Here is a 19,457-nt window from a genome sequence, read left to right as displayed (position 1 = left end):
TACAATACCACTGCTGAAATTTGTGCTTTTTGTTTGTGTTTTCTCAGGTAGGCTGATGAATAAGCTAAACTTATTTGCTGCAGCCTTGGTTAATGTGCTTATTATGGCATCTTAAAGGATTAGAATACAGAGTGATAATTGGGAAAGGAGAATGTATAGCACTTAAGAACTTAGAGGAAGTATAGAATTTCTGTCAGGCAATCCACTCACTGCTAACATTCGTTTGTTTTATGCACTTTTATTATGTGCATTGTGCCACTGCTATTTTTAGTCGAATTCACAAGTTCCTGAGTTCAGCATTTTCAAAAGTTAGAACATAATAATTGTTATTTTTAGGAATTATTACCTAAGGACATCTGTTTGCTTCATGGAAAGCTGTATCTTGCTGTGTCTGCACAGGTGTTTGAAGCAGCAGTGAAAGATAAGAAAAGCTGTGAAATTATTGCAAACCTAAAATGTTCAAGTTTGTGAGTCAGTCACAGTTTGGTCTTTACCCCATTTTTAACTCCAGGGAGGAAAGAAGATTTGCCAGTACAATGCTTGATGGAAATTGAGAGAAGGGAGATCATACATGTTTATTATTTATTATAAATAATATTATTACTCATAAAAATATTTACATATAAAGCTATATCAGTTTAACCAACTGTATTTTGCTGTTAATGTCATCTTTTAAATGTTTATTCAATAATCAAAATGGCAAAGTATCACCCTGTAAGACAACCTTCTGCATTACAATTCAGCTTGCCTCCAGTACTGTTCTGGAGGATACGGCCTTGTTCTCAGAGCACTGCAAGAAGCAGTGAATAAGCCTGGAGATGCAGCAAAAAATATATGTATGAATAACTGTTGTCTCTAATGCGCTCCTGAGATGAGAATTCTCAGTTGCTTGGGGTAATGTAATTTATGCATCTGCTCCTCAGAGCTGTGTTGAAGATATTGGCAAAATTTGACTTGCTAATGGACTGTATTTGCTTTAATTTGGTATGCAATAAAATATATATTTGCATTTTAATGAAACTAAAGGAACTGGGGTTAAATCAAATGTTGCTGTTATGTTTAGCAGAATTTTCATTGTGGATTTCAGTCAGGATTGGATCATACACAGCCTCTGTGCAATTACAAAAAACAACACAATCCCTAAAAATAGAGTGGAATTATTTCACATTGTATCTGTTGTATGAATGGGAATGGTTTCTGGTGGGAGTTAAATGTTCTACCTTGCGTTCAGATGCTGAAGTTTCCAAAAACTTTTTAGAATAGCAGGACAGGGATCACCTTTACCAGTTCTGCTCATCTCTGGTTATGTCTGAAACACAATAGAGAAGTAGGGCAAGAGGGTATTTGTTACCCTATTCCATATTAGTGTGGAGGAAAATTAGATGTTCGTGCTCCAGGGATGCAAACTCAGCTTCTGTTACTGGTTCTGAATTAACATTTAGAAAATAAATAAATAAAAAAGGTTATGAAGATATCATCACTTCTCAGATCACAGCACTGCTGCCTTAATGAGGTACCACCCAAGGATGAGGTGCTTTTTGAACAGTGCTGATGCCCTGCAGGCTGTGCTCAGTGGAGAAGCTTTTTATTAATATTATTATTTTATGACCTCTTGTAGGCTCTGCAGAACAGAAATCTTATTGATATTCTTGATAAATGACCCATAAAGATGTGATCTTCCTCTGCCACTGTTGTTGAAGTTATTATTTGTAATATGACAAAGTTTAAATATGCCAGTCATAAACTGGCTCCATTAGAATGTTAGACTTAAAATATAATTACCTCTATGTCACAGAAGATAGAAATGAGACGATGAGTATTAAAATGATGGGCCTAAATAGAGGTGTGTTCAGTACCCGAAATGGAAAGAGAGTGGAGATCCACTATTAGAATACCTGATTTTCTGTATTGTGTTGCAGAGGGATATGGAGTGCTTTGTGAGTATGGTAATCAGGTTCTTTGTGTTACTCGTTTCCCTGTCTGCTGTTTGTGCTGTGGATTGAATTCTGTTCTGTTTAAACAGATTCCAGTAGAGCATTAAAATTAAGGACATTTCCTTCCCAAACGTGTGTTTTGCTCTGCTTCATGTCATTGTGGTCCAGAAAAGGGGAGAGCTGAAAGCACAGCTGTTAAATCCTTTTTTATTTGTGCTGTGCATTTGATCCGTAACAGTGAGTATTGTGTGCATGCAACGTTGCTGTCCCCTGATAAAATATATAGATTTGAATTTGTTAGGTTCAACTGCAAGTGTTCTTTAGATGATCAGAAATCTATTTTCCAGCCATTTTCTTTTCAGCTAGTTATATACGACATAGCAAACTGCTGAATGCTTGTAGCAGTTTGAATTACGTGACTTTGAATAAATTGAAATGCTGCTGCAGTTTTTTTTTGTGTGCTTGTCCTTTCTCTTTTTCACTTGCTTATGCTACACTTCTGATTTTTTTCATTGTTCAATTAGCAGGATTTCAGAGATGCTAAATAATCAGCTCCAAAGGAGCTCCTAATGTCTTAAATTCAGCAGCTGATACTCCTCAGTAAGCTGGGTTAGCTCTGGCAGGCTCTACTAGGATGGACTTCAAAGTGTAATTAAAATAACTCTTGTGTCCTGAACACCGTGGGTCTGACTCCCTCCACTCTTTCCCTGTGTGTCAGCTTTAGTAAGGGCTATTACGGAAAAAGCAGCAAAGTGAGCACCTTAGAAACAAGCTGCAGCCATCCTTTGCCAGCAGCAGGTGCAGCAGCGTTCACTGCTGTGCTAAAGTAGCACTGCTGTGTCTGGTAGTTGCCTACCTATGGGTAGAGTAGCACATTGGTGGTTAAAGGAGGGGGTCTGGGCTATGTGCAAGGAGACTTCATGGGGGAGAAAAACAGTGATTCTGTAAGAATTACTATTATTGTCTAATACTCAGGAGTATTGGACATAAACAAGGTACGTGACAGAGGCATGAGTTCTGGGCATTTTAGTGACTTAGTAGTGACTGGGAAAGCAGTTTGATTCACTTGTTACATTTTTTTTTCTAAGTAAGAGAATTTAATAGCACTGATGAAGGGAGATCACTGTTCACTGTGTTCTATCTTCCCATGTTCTATCTTCCCAATTTGGGTTTCAGAGAGGTATTTCTTGTGCATATTCACTGGTGAGCCCAGCTGTGAGAGTCATTCCGTTTAAAAACAACAGAATGTTCTGGAAGAGCAAAATTACATTTGAGAAGAAGGTAGTAATGTGTAATAAGCACAGTAAGGAGGAAGACTACTGACAGGAAAAGATGGGATTGTTGTTTGTAAAAGAACAACAGAACACAATTAGGGAAGAGGAAACTGATTAAAAGTGACTGAATAAAGGACTGAGCTTTGTGAGAGATGCAGCTGATATCTTCAGATGACTTTGTACTCCAGTAAGTGGAGAGAAGCTGCTGGCAGGTTCTTAGTTAGCTTCAGTTCAGCCAAACCTTGCTGTCTGCACATAGCAAAGGCTGCCTTATTTGCTTTGGAACTATAAGGATGAAACTATCTACCTGTATGCATGTGTATACTATCTTGTATGAGAGTGTACTGAATATTTATTATGGGATGATAATGATTTGATCTCTAGCAAAGATTTTACGTTTGAAATGCAAATGGCTTGTGATAAAAAGATTTTGAATTTTTTGCTGATACGTATATTAAATGTACATATCAGAGCATACATACGAAGGTATAGTAGTTTCTTTCCTATGCTTACATTATAGCAAGAGATGTTTATGACTAGCATCGCTTTGATCTAGAAACTTTGATTTCCTTTTCAGGCTTTTTTGTGGTTTTTCCATGGGTAAACATCAGCCAACAGAATTTCTAACAGTATATTTGCAATGCTGTTCATTAGTTTGGAACTCCAAGTGACCACGTTTCAGCTCTCAAGAGCTGTGCTTCTTTGCCAGCTTCTCCTCCAGCTCTGTGTTCTGTAACCATCCCCAGACTTCATCCTGAGCTGTGTCAGAAAGCAGAGTTCATTATCTGAATCAGAGTGTTCCTGGTTCAAAATAGAAGCATACTGTTTATATCCTAAAATGATTGCCATCTGACAGCTTTATACACTGTCCCAGAAATGAATTAAAGATCCTAGCACAACTCCTGCAGCACAACTCTCCGTATCTCAGAAGTTACCATTGCAGTGGACTAGCTTGGCAGCAATGACAAGGATTGACAGTTGCTGGTTCCTGAACTGGCTTTCTTCCCTCCAGGAACCAAATCCTGTATTTGCTGATGTGCACTGGAATCTCCATTGGTTTCAGAGGACTGCAAGGTGACTGTTCCAGCCAGGAACAGAGGCAGTGTTACGTTTTGTTTTTCTAGTTTACTTTTCTTCACAAGCGTCTCTGTTACTCCCTTATGTTTTTACTTTCCTCATTTACTTTTAGATTTAGTCCCTTGGCTAAATCATTTGAATGTTAACTGCAGCTGCTTTACAGGCTGGTGTTTGTTTGCTTCTTTCCATGAATTTTCTTTGGAAACTGTGATCAGAATTGATCCTGTATTTATTTATGCTGGTGCAAAAATATTGTTCCAAGAAAAAGATGAAGAGACAAGATGACCCATCTGTTATTCTATTAAAAGCAGAGGTAGATCTAGTATACACTAGAAACTGTGACTGGAGAGTGAATCTGTTCTCTACTGCTTCCCATGTTTCTTCTCTAGATTCACAGATGATTATTTATTTTTTTTAAATCTCCTTTATAAATTTCCACCTTGGGTTTCCTTCTCAGCTATTACCAGCCAGCCCACTGATCAAGCATTGTGTTTTTGCTAACTTTGTGAACTGTGTTAGAAGCAGAAATCAAATATGTGATAATGAATGTAATATACTTGAAAGTGCCGTGATGCTTAGTCGGAAGCCATTCATCATTAAGACCTTTCTTGTCTGTAATTTATGGCGAGGATGAATCATTCTCTTGGTAAAGGTTATAGTCATGTTCTAAATCACATTCTAAAAATGAAAAGAAAAAAAAAAAATCCAGCAGTGACAAATAACTGCCATCTGGAATCTGTGCTATGCAATTGTACCATGAGTTGTCATCCACATAAGATAAGCTTTTGAGGATGCTTAGACTGGCTGCATAGACTTAGAGATATGAAAGTGAAAAAATACGTTCCTTGTGAAGTGGAAGAAGTCCTAAAACTATGGAATTTGTTGCAGCACAACTGTATGGGAGTAGGTAGAAGTTGGGAGTAGCTGTAGTGGGCTTCTCGCTGTTTTCAGAAACAAGACTCACTTGAACTATTTGACTGGTGAGGACGAACTGACATCAGAAGAAGTCCCTCAAATGTTTTTTTGGTTTTTTTTTTGTATGTGTGTTGTATGGTTTTTTTGTTTGTTTGTTTTTAACTTTGATGTGATTTGGAGACACAGCAAGAGATACAGATGATCTGTGTGTGGAATTGTCTGGCTTTGAGAAATAGAAGGTACTGGAATAAAATTCTTTTATTGCTTGAATAAAGATAAGAATTGAATTTCTGAGAAAAGGCATAAGAAAACAAGAGAAGACCAGCTAAGAAAGGGAGGTGAAAAAGAGCCTTTAGAAGTAATCACTCTGAATCAACATCACATAAACTTCTGTTTCTGCTAGCTGCCCACTCACTCTCTCTTTTAATAGAAAGGATCATGTTGGTCTGCAACAAGCAGCATGAGAAGCCATGGATTTACCAGGGGTGTGAGTTTTCCTTCTTAGTGGTTTTTAGCTCGAAAAGCTAACTTAGTAATGAATTTGATATCTTCAGGATGAATGTAACTTATAAAAAAGCCCACAGTGTACAGCCAGGATCAGAACCAGGATGGCTCCATGCCTTGTGCTCATTGCTCTCTGCTTTACTATCCCTCTCTGGAGGTATGTCTGGGGATGGATGCAGGTTTGCCTTCTGCAAAACCAGTGACGGAAGTCACAGGGATGTTTTACTGATCTGTTATTTCTGTTCCTTTCAGCTGGTGTTGCCGGAGTACTCCATCCATAGCCTTTTCTGCATAATGTTTTTGTGTGCTCAGGAATGGCTCACGCTGGGCTTAAATGTTCCTCTGCTTTTTTATCACTTCTGGAGGTAAGCCCATCTTTTATATTTTGACTGCTTGTTAGCCATATGTGCCAGCTCATCAGCCATGCAGATTGTATGCAGCTCAGCAACAGGAAAAAGGCCCAAAGACAGCTAAGACACAAGTTTGGAGAGAGAAAGTATATTTTGTGGAACGTTCAGGATGGGGGAAGAAAACCTGTAATACATAAATGTGGCTTCAAATAGTCTAATTTAGGTAGCCACGTTTAAATAATCACTTTGAATATTCCAAGTGTGAGATGGAATCACCACACCCAAATGAGAACTAGAAGTGACCTGGAGTCTGAAGGTGAAGCACTAAGAGCTGTACAGGCTGGGAGCTGTCAGGGAGTTAATATCACAGAATCATTAAGGTTGGAAAAGACCACTAAGATTGTGTCCAACCACCAACCCACCCCCACCTTGCCACATATCACACCCCTCAGTGCCACATCTCCATGGTACTTGAACACCTCCTTGGATGGTGACTCCCTCACCTCTCCAAGCAGCTGGATTCTCCAGCTGTCTTCAGCTTTGGATCTCTGCTACATGTTTGTGCTCACCCAAGGGCTTCCTTAGTTGACTGTGTGGGAGCTGCTGTGTAGCAGCTTTAATGTGTTCTGGACTGAAGCTGCTGGCAATACAGCTTCCACTGGATTCTAGTAAAGGATCTGGCACCTCTGAAGATAGCCATGAGGCATTCATTTTTCTGTCTATCAGTCTACAGTCTTCTACTAGTTTTGCATTCCTACTGTATTTGGAAAAGCACAGACAATTTTTGTCTGTCAGGTTCTTTCTGTGTTACAGAGATACATATGGTAGCAGGGAGCTTCTGTTGTGAAGTAGTTTGAAGAACAACTCTGCAAAGAAGGCACTGCTTGTGCCTCAGCTATGAATTAAAAAATAGTAGCTTTTAAACTCTATTTTCTGCAAAACTTGGTAATAATGCAACATCTTGTAGTAGATTTATATTATCCAGAAGTTAGAATGACAGCATAGTTCTCAAAGTTTAATCAGATGAAGCCATGAGAGCTCTTTTGTTGGGTATAATAAAGATCATGGTGTTTTACGATGCTGTCTTTCAAAGGATAACGACTCAAGTGTGAAAAGTAGCAAAAAATACAAAGTGGAAATGGTCATACATGAAATAACGATGCCAAACTTAGGATATGTTTCTGTGGTTCTCCGTATGTATTGTCATAATTACTCGGGTTGTTTGCTGCTCTTGGGTTCATTGTAAAAATTTCTGCATAAAACCATGGGAAGATAATTGTGTGTTATCATTCCAATGAAGCTGCAAAGTAACTGAGACTAAAGTTCCTTTGCCAAAAACATCTTTCATTATAGCTTTTTCAAATACCCAGTCTCTGGTGAAAATAATAAGAAAAACATTTTCTGAAAAAAATTATTTAGATAATGAATTTCTGAGCAGTGCTATGTGCAGAAAACACTAGTCAGCCAACTCTCTTGTTATACCGTATTGAATTTTTCCTTTTCAGAGTAGAAGAAACTGAGCTATCAACTGGTTGAGACTGTCACCTCTCATCATATCTGAAATTAGTTGTGTGGATGCAGTTAAAGCCCAGTAATTCTTCTTCCATGCTGTGATCACAGACCACGTATTGTAACACACAGTATACAAGTTATTAGCGAGTAAGCCAGAAAGAACTATATAAGCAGGGGGAATGTTGCAGTCTAACGATTTAATAGAGCACAGAAATTTCACATCCGTGAATTGCTTGGTTCTGCAATATATCTAGACTAGCATTCTGACTTAACCATGTCCAGAAGGCTCGATAAAGGCTTGATAGAGAGAAGTAAATTTCTCCTACACGATGGAAGACTGTTTTCTTTCGAGGTGATGATCAGGACAGTATGTGTCAGCACGTATCTAATACGGCATGTTACAGTTGTTCTAGAGTTCTCCTTCTCTTTCAGGTATTTTCGCTGCCCAGCAGATAGTTCAGAACTCGCTTATGATCCACCTGCAGTCATGAATGCTGATACCTTGAGTTACTGTCAGAAAGAGGCCTGGTGTAAGCTAGCTTTCTATCTCCTTTCTTTCTTCTACTATCTTTACTGGTAAGTCTGGTAATTTTATTGAGGAAATAGTAGCTGCTTTTCATTTAACATGTGAAATTGCATTTAGGAATAACTGGAACGAATGTGCATGCTTCCTTAGCCTTACAGAACTGCTTCTGATCTTGATTCAGGGAAGCATACCTACTTGCAGCAGCGTGCGCTGAACTCTGCGGACACTTCATTACATGTAGAATATCAAGCATTTGTCTGAGCATTTCTGCTGGAACTAAACTGTTGTGCTGAGCCCTGCTTTCCTTCATTCTAAAATGTGGCCATAAGCCAAGGTCTGCTGCCTGGTCCTTAATAAAACAGTACTATATCCACTTTTGCTGTGCTTTTATTGCAAGAGCTAGTATTGCAGTAAAATGGGGCTGTGGTAATATACTGCAATTTCCTCATTTTTTAGAGTTGTACTTAATATGTATGGAATGGTGCTAGCTGGTTGTCTGTATTTCATTTTTCTTCTACTGTATGGATTTTTCTCTGAAGGAAAGAAAACATGTAGTTTCGTGGTAAACCTTGCCTGCCACACTGAGGGTTGCTGGTTGAAGTTGTAAATATCAAACGTGTGAAAGCAAAATGGTTTTGTTTCTTCACTGTTCAAATTCAGACATGAGAGCACATTTTAATAAGCTCAAACACAGCTTGTGGTACAGTAGGATATCACTAATGAATTTGCTATTTCTTGAGTTCTTTTTGATATCCATCTTGAATCCATCATAATTAAGATAGTTTAGAGAGACAGAATGCCAAGGAAGGCACTGGCCATTACAGTCAGACCTTGGGGACAGTAAAGGGTTATAAAAATCAAAGCGCTCTTTATGTTTCAAAAGGATACTTTCATATTGTGTCTTTCTTTTCACTCAGCATGATCTACACTTTGGTGAGCTCTTAACTAAAAGAACATCATTAAAGACTGAAAACAACAAAAGCTGTGGAGGTGCAAGGAGTGAGCCAAGTGATGCATGATTCAAAGATAAATAAGTAAATGAAAATTAAAGAGAGGAAAACTTTGAACCCAAGAAGTAAATAGAGTATGTGACAGAGACACCAAGCAGAAGCAGAGTACCATGAAGAATGGCTGAGTTAGCTGTTTATCTCCTGTCTCTGTGTGTTGCAGCAAATGACTTTCAAAACCCAAGGGAAACAAAAAAAATGCAACCAAATAGACTGAGTTACAGAACTGTTTTCCTCTTCAAGGATAATGCTGCTCAGCTAAGTGGATTCATCATAAACCGTAGTCCCTACTGTCTTCCAAGGAGCAAAGTTTCTTTTTTCTTTTTTAATGATTGTTCTGTTCTGAGGAAGCGGAGGACAAGATCATCGTAAATAGCAGGAACATTTACACAATACGTCATGAAAATGAGCACTAACTGGGCTCAGACAAGATGTGTGACTGTTCTGCAGGGGTGTTCATGTGACACTTATCAAAAAGGGTGTTGGATCTTGGGGAATTGCTTTCTGTGGCTTTTTTCCCCCACTCCTCTTTAACAATAACAACAAAATTATTTAGAAATTGCGGTGTTCTGTTTTTTAACGACATGTTATTACTGTAGACAAACATCCAGTATGTTTCTGTACTTCATTTGTGATGCATCAATAACATAGTGATAAGTATAAATACATTGGAATCGGCCTAGCCATTATCAAGCAGAGTAGTGTTCCTCTGACTGCAAGAAAGACTGGTAAGAACTACGTAAGTTAAGAGGATTGTAATATAGATATTACATTCATTAGAATTCTGGACAGTGAAATACCAGACCAGATTGTGGTCTGAAATTCTATTGTGCAATTTCATTTCTGCTGTCAAATTTATGCTGAAAGCCACAAAATGTTTTTGTTCCGTATGAGGTGGGTATTTAAGTTGTTCTTTTTATAACTTAAAAGAATTTTTATTATTTTATTGTATAACTAATATTTAATTTTATACATATGAGCTGTGAATCTTCATATATATGTATATACGAATACACATCTATGTAAGCACTCACAGTCTATTCATATTTTATGTTAATCTGTTTGATTTACCAGGTCAAAAGCATCATCTGTTCAGAACTGCTGCTAAATATGTTTCAGCACTGAAACTAGTGAACCAGGGCTGACTCCCTCAGAATCACTAAGGTATTTCAAGGCAGTCACTGGTGCCCTGGGCAGCAGGAAGCTTCTAAGACTTGTACCAGCACACACAGAGATTGGGTCCTGCGAATTGGGTCCTATTGAATGAGCTAATAAGACATGTTTTTGGCACAGATGCTGAGGAGAGGGCAGAGAGTTCTGTATGGAAGCAGCTTGTTCACAACTGGTCTCGTTAGCTTTGGCCCAGTGTAGACCTTGCCAAATTTGGTGTGGCTGTTGAGAGCCAACAGGTTGCTCCTAAGGACTTTGGGCACAAGACTTCAGAAAGAAAGGTCCAGTCTCGCGTTCAGCACTGCTCCTGTGCTAATAAGCCCTATTTTAGAGCATGCTGGAGAAGCAATGGCTGCATGCAGTAATCTCATGTCTGGCAAAATAAAAACTGAGCTGGAGCTAGTGCGTTGTGTACAGTGCCAAGGCTTTTTCTGGTTTGATCAACCTACACTGACAAAATTAAATCCTCTTAGCCTGCAAAGCACTTTGCTTTGGTGCATGCTAACTGACTGCTGACTGCCTGTGACAAGATCATGGCTTGGAGGAGTGCTAACTGGCTTCTGTAAAAGGTATACCAAGGTCATTCTAACAGTATTTAAATGATGAAGTTCTGCTTAGCACTGACATTCTACAGTTTACCAGTACAGACATAACTGATAGTCTTGCATTGTGCAGTTTTAATTTTTACAGCCTAGCATTTCCATTTCTAGAAGCACGCAACAGAGCTGCCATGTCAGGTTACTTGGGAAACTAATTTCTGCCTGATGGTTCATAAGTTTGGATTGCACGTGTTACAGAAGTGACTGAACTGCTCTTCAAGTCACATTGATCTTGCATATGGGTGTATTTGCTTGAAGTGTGCTTAAGCTAAGGAATAGTGAGTGGTTACAGAGCTAACTCTGATAGCTCTTATGCCATGGTATAATTAATGCATAATACCTAAGAAGCTGAAGATTGTCTGCTACTGGATTTCTTCTGTACATACTAGCTGAATGAAAACATCTCATTCTGCAGTAGTATAGAAGCTAGCTCCACAGGAGAAAATCAGCATTGCTGTAATAACTTCTAGACATCCTGCTACCTCATTAAACTCAACTCCGAGGAGGCGACTGAATCTTTGCACATATCTTCCAGGGTGCATCAGAGGTGGAAAAAACAAAATTCAGATTTCCAACATTCCATAAGTGCTTTGAAGTCAGTTTCGTGAAAAATCCTGGCATGTTTTTGTGAGGCTGAATGGGTGAAATTCTGATCAGGTCTTCCAGGAAAAGGCACACGTCCTTTTTGGCTTCCATGCTGTTAGAAGTGAGCTGTCTCTTCTTCCATCTTCCTGTAGTAAAGCTTTCCATCTTCTGTGTTATCTTTAAAGGATTTCTCTGCTGTCCTTTTTGATTAATCTTTCTTGATGTTCAGAGTATTCTCAAGTCTGTCTTACCCAAACTTATGCTTGCCATAAATGGATAATGAAAGTTAGCTTTTTCAGTTCTTACCAATAATCCTTATTCAAAAAAATAACCCCATTGCTTTCAATAACAATTTATCTTAAAGAAAAAATGTGGTCTAAGTCTAATGAAAAAAAAATCCTTAATTGAGGATACTTTTCCTTTCCTGGAATTTAGTTAACCTGCTGAGTATAAATAACTTACAAAACTGGCCAAGATGTTTTGGATGTATCTCCAGCCCAGAACTCAAGAGCATGTCTAAGGTATTAAAAAGCTGTTAATGCTACAGATCTCACAGATACAGACAACAGATACAGCCTTTGATATTTCCATTGCTTGGTGTTATTGCCCAGACGCATTGCAGTGTCTTCCTGGATTGCCCCAGCAGACCAACAGCACTTGGCTGCAGTCAAGGGCTACACCATTATATGCTGTGTCTGCTATGGCAGATGGACTTCAATAGCATATTCATACTTGTATCCAGATTAATCATTTTCTCATAATGAGAGGATTTTGTTTCCTTGCTTTGGTAACTTTTGTAGTAGAAAATTTTTCACTGCTCTAAAAGGTCCATAAATTTACCACGTATTCTTCTGTGTGAAGGCTAAGGGCTGTCTGCTGAGCAGTTATACCCATGTGTGGTGGATGATTTCATAACCAGATTTACCATTTGCACTCTTAGACTTGCTAGATAAATTATGAGAGAAAAAGTGTGAAAAGAGGTAGGAAGAATGATAAAGAGACAGGATGCCCTCTTAGTACCTGGCTATCTTGCTGCTAAACATGAGCAAAGCATACTTTGACCAAACCAGGCAAGTGGATCTGCATAGACAGTAGCGAATAATAGAAAAAGTGCTGAGATTTTCAGTTACAAGATCTTCTCTTCCCTACGTGACACTTAAGGAAGAAATAATCTCTGCCATCCCTTTAATCACAAGTTCTCCTTCCTGGTGACTGGAAGTTGCATATTTCCTCCTCCAGCCTTCTTGCTTCCTGCCTCTTCTCCTGGAAAAGTAAATACCATTGGTTAGGAGCAGCAGTTTTCTTCTCTCACATGCTCTGGTGATAGATATGAACCCCACAAAGGTCATTGGAAATCACATTATTTCCCTTGCTCCCTTGAAGAGATGTGCAGTGAGCACACACATTCATTTTCTTCATTTGTACCATCTGTAAAGTGAGAATGATGCTACCTACCTTGTGAAATCTTTCCACACATATAATACTCCTTTTCTTTTCGTGAATGCTGAATGTATTTAAAGGAAAAAGGTAGGAGGTGGAAAAACAATGTGAGTGGATGAAACCTAAAGGAGCTGCATACCAACAGAGTGGCTGCACAGCATGCTGGCCCAGAGCTGCCTCCCCTTGGCTATGATGGAAAGGCAGCCCCAATGGGGAAGAACTGCTCTGTGCTTCTCTTCTCCTATACATAGTCAGGTAACTGAACTGCAGTGATGCTGAAAGAAGTCATTGCTGCTGTGACTGTTTCAGTTTCAAATGCAGCAAGGCAGTGCTGATAGCAGTATGATTCACCTACAAATAATTAACTGCACTTAAAGTGTCACAAATGTTTTTCTGTCTGTTCCTGGGGCCATATGCTTCCTTTTGCACCAAGGCACTGAAAACTGACCTACACCTTCATACAGAAACTGTATGGAGGTTGCGATGACCTGACACTGCTGTGGGCTTGTGCTTGGTCATTCATTAGTATAGATATTAGCACTCTGCTTTCTTTCTCTATTCTGTCTCCACACAGATACTTAAAACTAATGATATTGGTAATTTTACAGGGCATGGTCCAAAGTCCTGGAATTTACTGGAGACTTTCTTTTGTTTGCAAAGGGCGTTGGATCATGCCCATGTATTGCTCTAGAGCTATGTGGGAAATCGAGTTGCATTAGAAACTCCCTAGAATTTTGCTGGTAAATTGTGTCTTGTCTTTTAGATCTTGATGTCACATCCGTTTGCATTAATTATACTAATGGCAGAAGAACATGGGTATCAAAGGGATAAGAGGGATGTTTCAGTGCCAGACTGTCAGTGAATGTTAGGCCAACTTGGTAAAAATCTGGCTTCAAAGGAGTTCATGGAAGTTTTGTCTCTTACATCATGTGAGTCCCCCTCAGCACTGTGCAATTTCTACCAAGATGGCAATGGAAATTAAAAACAGAAGGAAAAAAATTACCAAATAACTTCAGTTGGTCAAAGATGTTACTGGATGTAAAGCTTGTATTACCATAAACAGAACAGGAGGTAAAAAGATCGAAGTAAAATAGAGTATCTTTACTTAGGAAGCAATTATTATCAATCTACCATCCGTGCAACACTGAGCTTTACATCAGTGATCTCAATCCTTTCTTATTCTGGTGAGTTTATCATTTTTTATCATTCTTTAATCACAGATTGTTCTGATTTATTCTGTGCAGGAATGCAATTGTAGGTGGGCAGGAGGGAAAATTCTGCTCTGAAATACAGCATTTCTCCTTTCTTTCCTCCCAAATAGTCTGTGAGTATGTGATAACAAAATTCTAATGGTTTCAGTGGTACATCACAATGATGAAGCCATTTGCTGCAGATGATCCTGTGCTGCAATTTAACAAACCTGTTCTGTAAATATCTTTAAGTGCTTATACAATTAACATAATTATTTTCTTACCTGTAAATTGGTGGGCAAATTCTCATTCAAGAGCAAATATAGTTCCCTGGCCTAGTTCTATGAGTTTCTGGGTAGTCAGACTATCAGTAAAGCTCTGGGGGAAATAAAGTACCTTTTAAAAATATTTTTTCTAGTAATGTATGTAGGTCATACATTATGGAAGTGGAACAAAATGTTAAGAGCCAGAAGTACTTATTTTGTCCAAAGATTGAATAGATGTTCCTTTTTTTTTTTCTTTCTTTTTTTCTTCATGAAGTATCTCTAATATCACCATTGTGTCCTGACAGATCTGAGAAGATCTGACTGTCCTGCTGTTGTGGTACTTCAGTCTTATTAAGCAGATTTCCAAATACTGATCATTGACATGAAGCGCTGCCAGGAAAGCATAACTCCTACAAACTATGCCAAGATTTATGTAGCCAAAGTGTAGTCTCGTGGGATAGCTCAAACCAGAATTTCTGCTCCATCTGCAGTATAGTACTTCCATTTTGCTTAGTTTATAAAACAATGTAAATCACAAGACAGAAGGTAATCAGGCTGTCGCTGTTGATAGGAATGCAAAGTTTGGCCACAGTTATTTCAAATAATTACTGTTTCAGAGTTACTGACAGAGTAAAGTTACTGGAGATGCGAATTGAGCTATTAATTGCAGCTTTAGCAATCCATAAATTCATTTCTTTTGAAACAGGAGCTTTTAGACCTTACCTGACGCAATGTGGCAAATATAAATGTATTAAATTAATAACAATAAAGAACTGCAAGTGCAAAATGTAGCAAATGTAGCTGATTCTTTTGCAAATATCCAGATAGCTTTGTTTAAATGTAATTTCTAGATTCTATTAGGAGTCTCTGGACTTTTGGAGTAGTTGAATGTAGCCATTGTCGAGAATAGTTCTGCAGTATAGGCAAATTTGAGCTTGGTCATGTCTTCACAGCCACCAAGAAATCTTGTTGTGTAGGGACACTTACTGCAGAGCAGATGACATTCCCTTTGTCACTTTGAATCGCTGGCTCTTTCTTAAAGTAAGAACATGACAGTCCAGAACTCTTAGCCATTTGCAGCTAATGACGTTGACCTACCTTGTCTTTACAAGCACACACTGGTCATACCTTAAGGCAAAAGCAGTTCTCCTTGACCTGTTTGTTTTGAGGTGGTTTGTTGTTTGTTTTGTTTTGTCTATAAGGAGAATTTGTTTTCTGTGCCTAATAAGCAGTGTCTCTATAAGCAGTGTCTCTACATTGGTTTTGGAAACCTTCCTCCCAACTGTCCTTTTGTAGGGTGTGTTTTAGTAGAGTTTCAAGCGTACTAAATCCATCTCTTTGAAATGGATTTCTCCTCAGGTTTGACTTTCAGCTTTCCTGCTGTTTCTTTGCTGAGCGGATGTCTGGCTAGGGAGAACTACATAAATGAATTATAAAGCCGTACAAAATATCTGGAGGAGGAGGATTCTTATCTGTCTTTTCTCATAGTGTAAAAACAATGGGAGCACTGAAAGAAAATCGAGAGGCAAAGATATAACACATGAAAAGAAATCTGAACCAGTTTCTAATCTGTGAAAGTTCTTGTTGAAAGAGTAAAGCTGCAGAAGAGAAACAAACCCATATGCATCTCAGAAGACATTTAACTATCAGTGAATTCAGTTCAGCAGGCTATATACGCTTTGTCCAGCTTATCAGTTATGAAGCATTTCTTGCTTTGCTTTGAAATGACTACAAGGGCCTGCAATTAGAGATAGCAGCTGGAACCAGATGGGCCATTGTTCTGTTCATTCGAGTGTTCAGATCCTGTTCTTAAATGACCACAAAAACAAACCACCCACCGAACCAGAAACTGTGTTTCAAATTATGAACTTCTCTACCCTGAGAATAAAACTGTTAAAATGACTTTTGGCACATAATTGTCACAGACTGTTTGCCTGGAGAAGCTGTGGTGCCCCATCCCTAGTAGCACTCAAGACCAGGTAGGATGGGGCCCTGGGCAGCCTGAGCTGATGGGGGACACCCTGCCCACAGCGGGAGGTTGGGGCTGGGTGGGCTTTGGGGTCCCTTCCATTCCAAACCATTCTGTGATTGATGCTCTGTATGCTAAAGCCTTATAAAGCAAAGTATGCTGTTTCAGGAGTAGCTGGCCTTGGAAGCACCCAGAAAGGAAGTTCATGCAGAAAATAGTTGATGTGTTGCTCAGGTATTTTACAATGTTACTTGGAAATAAAAATAAGACAAAACCAGGTGTTTTTTTTTTTTTTAAAGAAATTGTCATGGTTCAGGGATCAGATCTGAGAAAATGAGAGTTTAATTCTGTCCTGTTCCTTTGCCACTTTGGGCAGGCACTTTGGCTCTCAGCTCGCCATCCCTAAGTGGAGAAGATAGTGCTCCTTTTCTCCCTCATATTGTCTGTGAGCTTTTGTGAGATAGAATTGCTCTTTTCTTTAAGTAATGCCTAGCATTGCAGAGCTGGATTTGGGAATTACAGGGCTAGATGGTATTATAATGTAAATAATTAATATTTCTTTTCCTCACGGGAGGAAGCAACTGAATTCAGTAGAATTAGTCAAAATGCATTTGTTCCACTGTCGCTAAGATCAGTGCCTGACCTGGTATGTTGCTGAGCCTTAGGGCTAGCTGACAGACTTCAATGCTTTTCCCTCCATAAGGCTGTAACTCAATGCTGCCAAAAAGCAATAAAACTTAGAGAATAAAGGAAATAAAAAAGCAACTCGTTCTAGCATGCTGCACCCTTCTGACCACTCCTTGCTACAACCTTTTATCCTCCCCCTTCATCACACAACTGGCATCCCCTTTTATTGATCTTGCAGCATTGCTTTGAGGTCGCACCCAATGCGAGCTCAGGCTAAAGTGGTGGCACTGGCTGTACCTACGTTGTTTGTCTGCCTGTGGGCATTTATTTGATAATAAAACCATCTTCACTTGGTTTTAACTAGGCACAAATCAGCTAATTTGATATGAATCCTTTTTGTTCTGAAATAGGACTAAGTCTGCATTATATATCTATATATCTGCAGATGCTGCCTATCGCAGCAGGTCCAAGCGTTGGTATTTCTTACAGGATTACACTAAGTGGGAAGAGGAAGCAGTATTTCTGGGCTGTAGTGACTTCTTCCAAGATCATTTGAAATTTCTTTTCAGCAAACAGTGCTGGAGGTCCCTGAGGAGCTGTTGTGCCCACGTAACCCCGAGTCCTATCGAGTGCCTGGGATGGTCTTAGCAGTGGGTGTTCAGGCCCAGCTGTACATACCTGGCTCAGCAACCTAATTCCAAGAGTGGCCAGAGCCTTAGAGGAACATCTTACGGATTGCTGATGGATGTTATGATCTGTCCACTATGTCAAGTCTCATCCTGGCTGCATACGGAAGGAGATTAGTATAAGCCTCTGCTGGTTGAAGTTAATATCCCTGAAGCATTAGTCACAACCCTTTTTTTTTTTAATGCATTCAAATATCCAATCTTTTATTCCAACTGAATTTTTTTTGTTTGGTTGGTTTTTGTTTTTGGTTTTTTTTTGCCTATGGGCTCCAGAATTTAATTAGATATTGTTTGGAAAAAAAAGATATATATATTACTTTAGAATGTATTCCTAGATTCATTAAAAGTCTCCATTCTCTGGGATTGGCAAAGCAGAAAATTTTGATGTGTCACCTTCACAGTGTTCATTATCAATTTCTGTTTTGAACCATTTTGTCACCTTTTTAAAGTGATCTATACTAGGATTCTGAGCACTTTCTCACCTATTTTTATATGCCTCATCTGAGCCTCTGTCTCCTTTTGTGGTAGCATAATGGCATATATTTTTAATTTGGTTGATTCAAACAGCATTTTGCTTGCTATTCATTATTGTGCTTTATGTGCATATTTAAATTTTTGTGTTTAAACTACATCGGCCAGGAGGCACAAGTCTTTCCTGAGTGCTCCAACTGCAATAGCCATTTGGGCAGACATCCAACTGGACAGACTGGACTGAGATATCCAGTTGAACCAATTCCTTATTTGGATTTGGAATCCAAAGCAGATACTTTTTAAACCAAAATAAATCTGTGCACCAGCCCTTGCGATGCACGGTCTGTGGGCTCTGTGGACCAAATGCAGCTGTGTGGCACGTAGGCCCCCAAACAGAAGCTTTACTCATCCTGATTTGTCCAGCCAAGAGGAATGGCTGTCTGATGAGTCACTGGAAGGAGGGAGCATTGCACTGTAAGGTTTGTCTATCACTTGCAAAGAAATCTGAATATTGTGTATATGACGTATCTGGCTTGCACAAGAAATCTCTTCTATTAAAGAGAGCCAGCATAGTTTAATATTTTAAGTACATCACAGGGAAGCTTACGTTTATTTCCAATTATCCTAATGACTTATTTTCAATGAGGCATTGCTTTTTCAAGAACATTGACTTTTCCCTCTCTCTAAAACTGGATAAACGTTGAAAATTGCAGTTTTGTAATGAATGAGGAAACTTCCAGATGCAGTGTCAGAGAGGAAAGAACAGTATCGATACCACAGCTCACAAATGCTAGCTGACTTGAAATTGGGGGATTTTGAATGGTTAACATCTTGCATGTCATCTTACAAAGGGTGCTTCCTTAGCAGACGTCTTTAAATGATATCAGTGAGTTGTGTTGGTTTCATAAATTGTTTGTCCTTATTTGCATAATAGCCCAACAAGTTCATCAGCCAGGCTCCTGTGTTTAAGAAATCTAATGCATTTTGTTAGCAGCTCAAGTAGTTCTTAGATCTGTGGATTATGACACACAGCATTTCAGGCATGAGTCTTTGTGAGCTTCCAGGAATATATTAGCTGACTGACAGTTACCAGAATTTTGTTTTAAAACTTTTAAAGTTTTATTTTAAATTCATTTATTTATTACTTATATTATTATAATCCTGCTTTAGCTTCAGATTGGACTTGATCCCAAGTGGTTGCTTCCAACCACTATGATTCTGTGATTTTGTGATATATATTATGTTATTGTATTATATTAAGTTATATATGTTATATGTAACATATACTATTTATATTATTATATTTATTATTGAAGTCTATTTGAAATGGATTTATTCAAATTCATTAAGTGAAG

The 19,457-nt window shown here is 38.7% G+C and overlaps 1 protein-coding gene across 5 annotated transcripts in view; it reads left to right on the top strand.

Annotated features, from left to right (window-relative positions):
• CNIH3 (cornichon family AMPA receptor auxiliary protein 3) overlaps positions 1 to 10,133 on the top strand; it is a 43,860-nt gene extending 33,727 nt beyond the window's left edge. The window contains exons 4-6 of one of the 5 annotated variants that reach the window (XM_090134994.1): positions 5,957 to 6,069; positions 7,999 to 8,096; positions 9,010 to 10,133. In XM_090134994.1, the coding sequence (XP_089991120.1) occupies positions 5,957 to 6,069; positions 7,999 to 8,096; positions 9,010 to 9,014 (216 nt within the window). In that variant the 3' untranslated portion in view covers positions 9,015 to 10,133. Of the gene's footprint in view, positions 1 to 5,956; positions 6,070 to 7,998; positions 8,143 to 8,209; positions 8,711 to 9,009 lie in introns of those variants that run through there. The other 4 variants (XM_031596433.2, XM_090134991.1, XM_090134992.1 and 1 more) reach the window with 4 other exon arrangements.
• Positions 10,134 to 19,457: the final 9,324 nt, after the last annotated feature.

Source organism: Phasianus colchicus, chromosome 2 (assembly GCF_987193195.1).
Source record: "Phasianus colchicus chromosome 2, bPhaCol1.hap1.1, whole genome shotgun sequence".
Taxonomy (NCBI): Eukaryota; Metazoa; Chordata; class Aves; order Galliformes; family Phasianidae; genus Phasianus; species Phasianus colchicus.
This window is presented reverse-complemented; position numbering and strand designations above follow the sequence as displayed.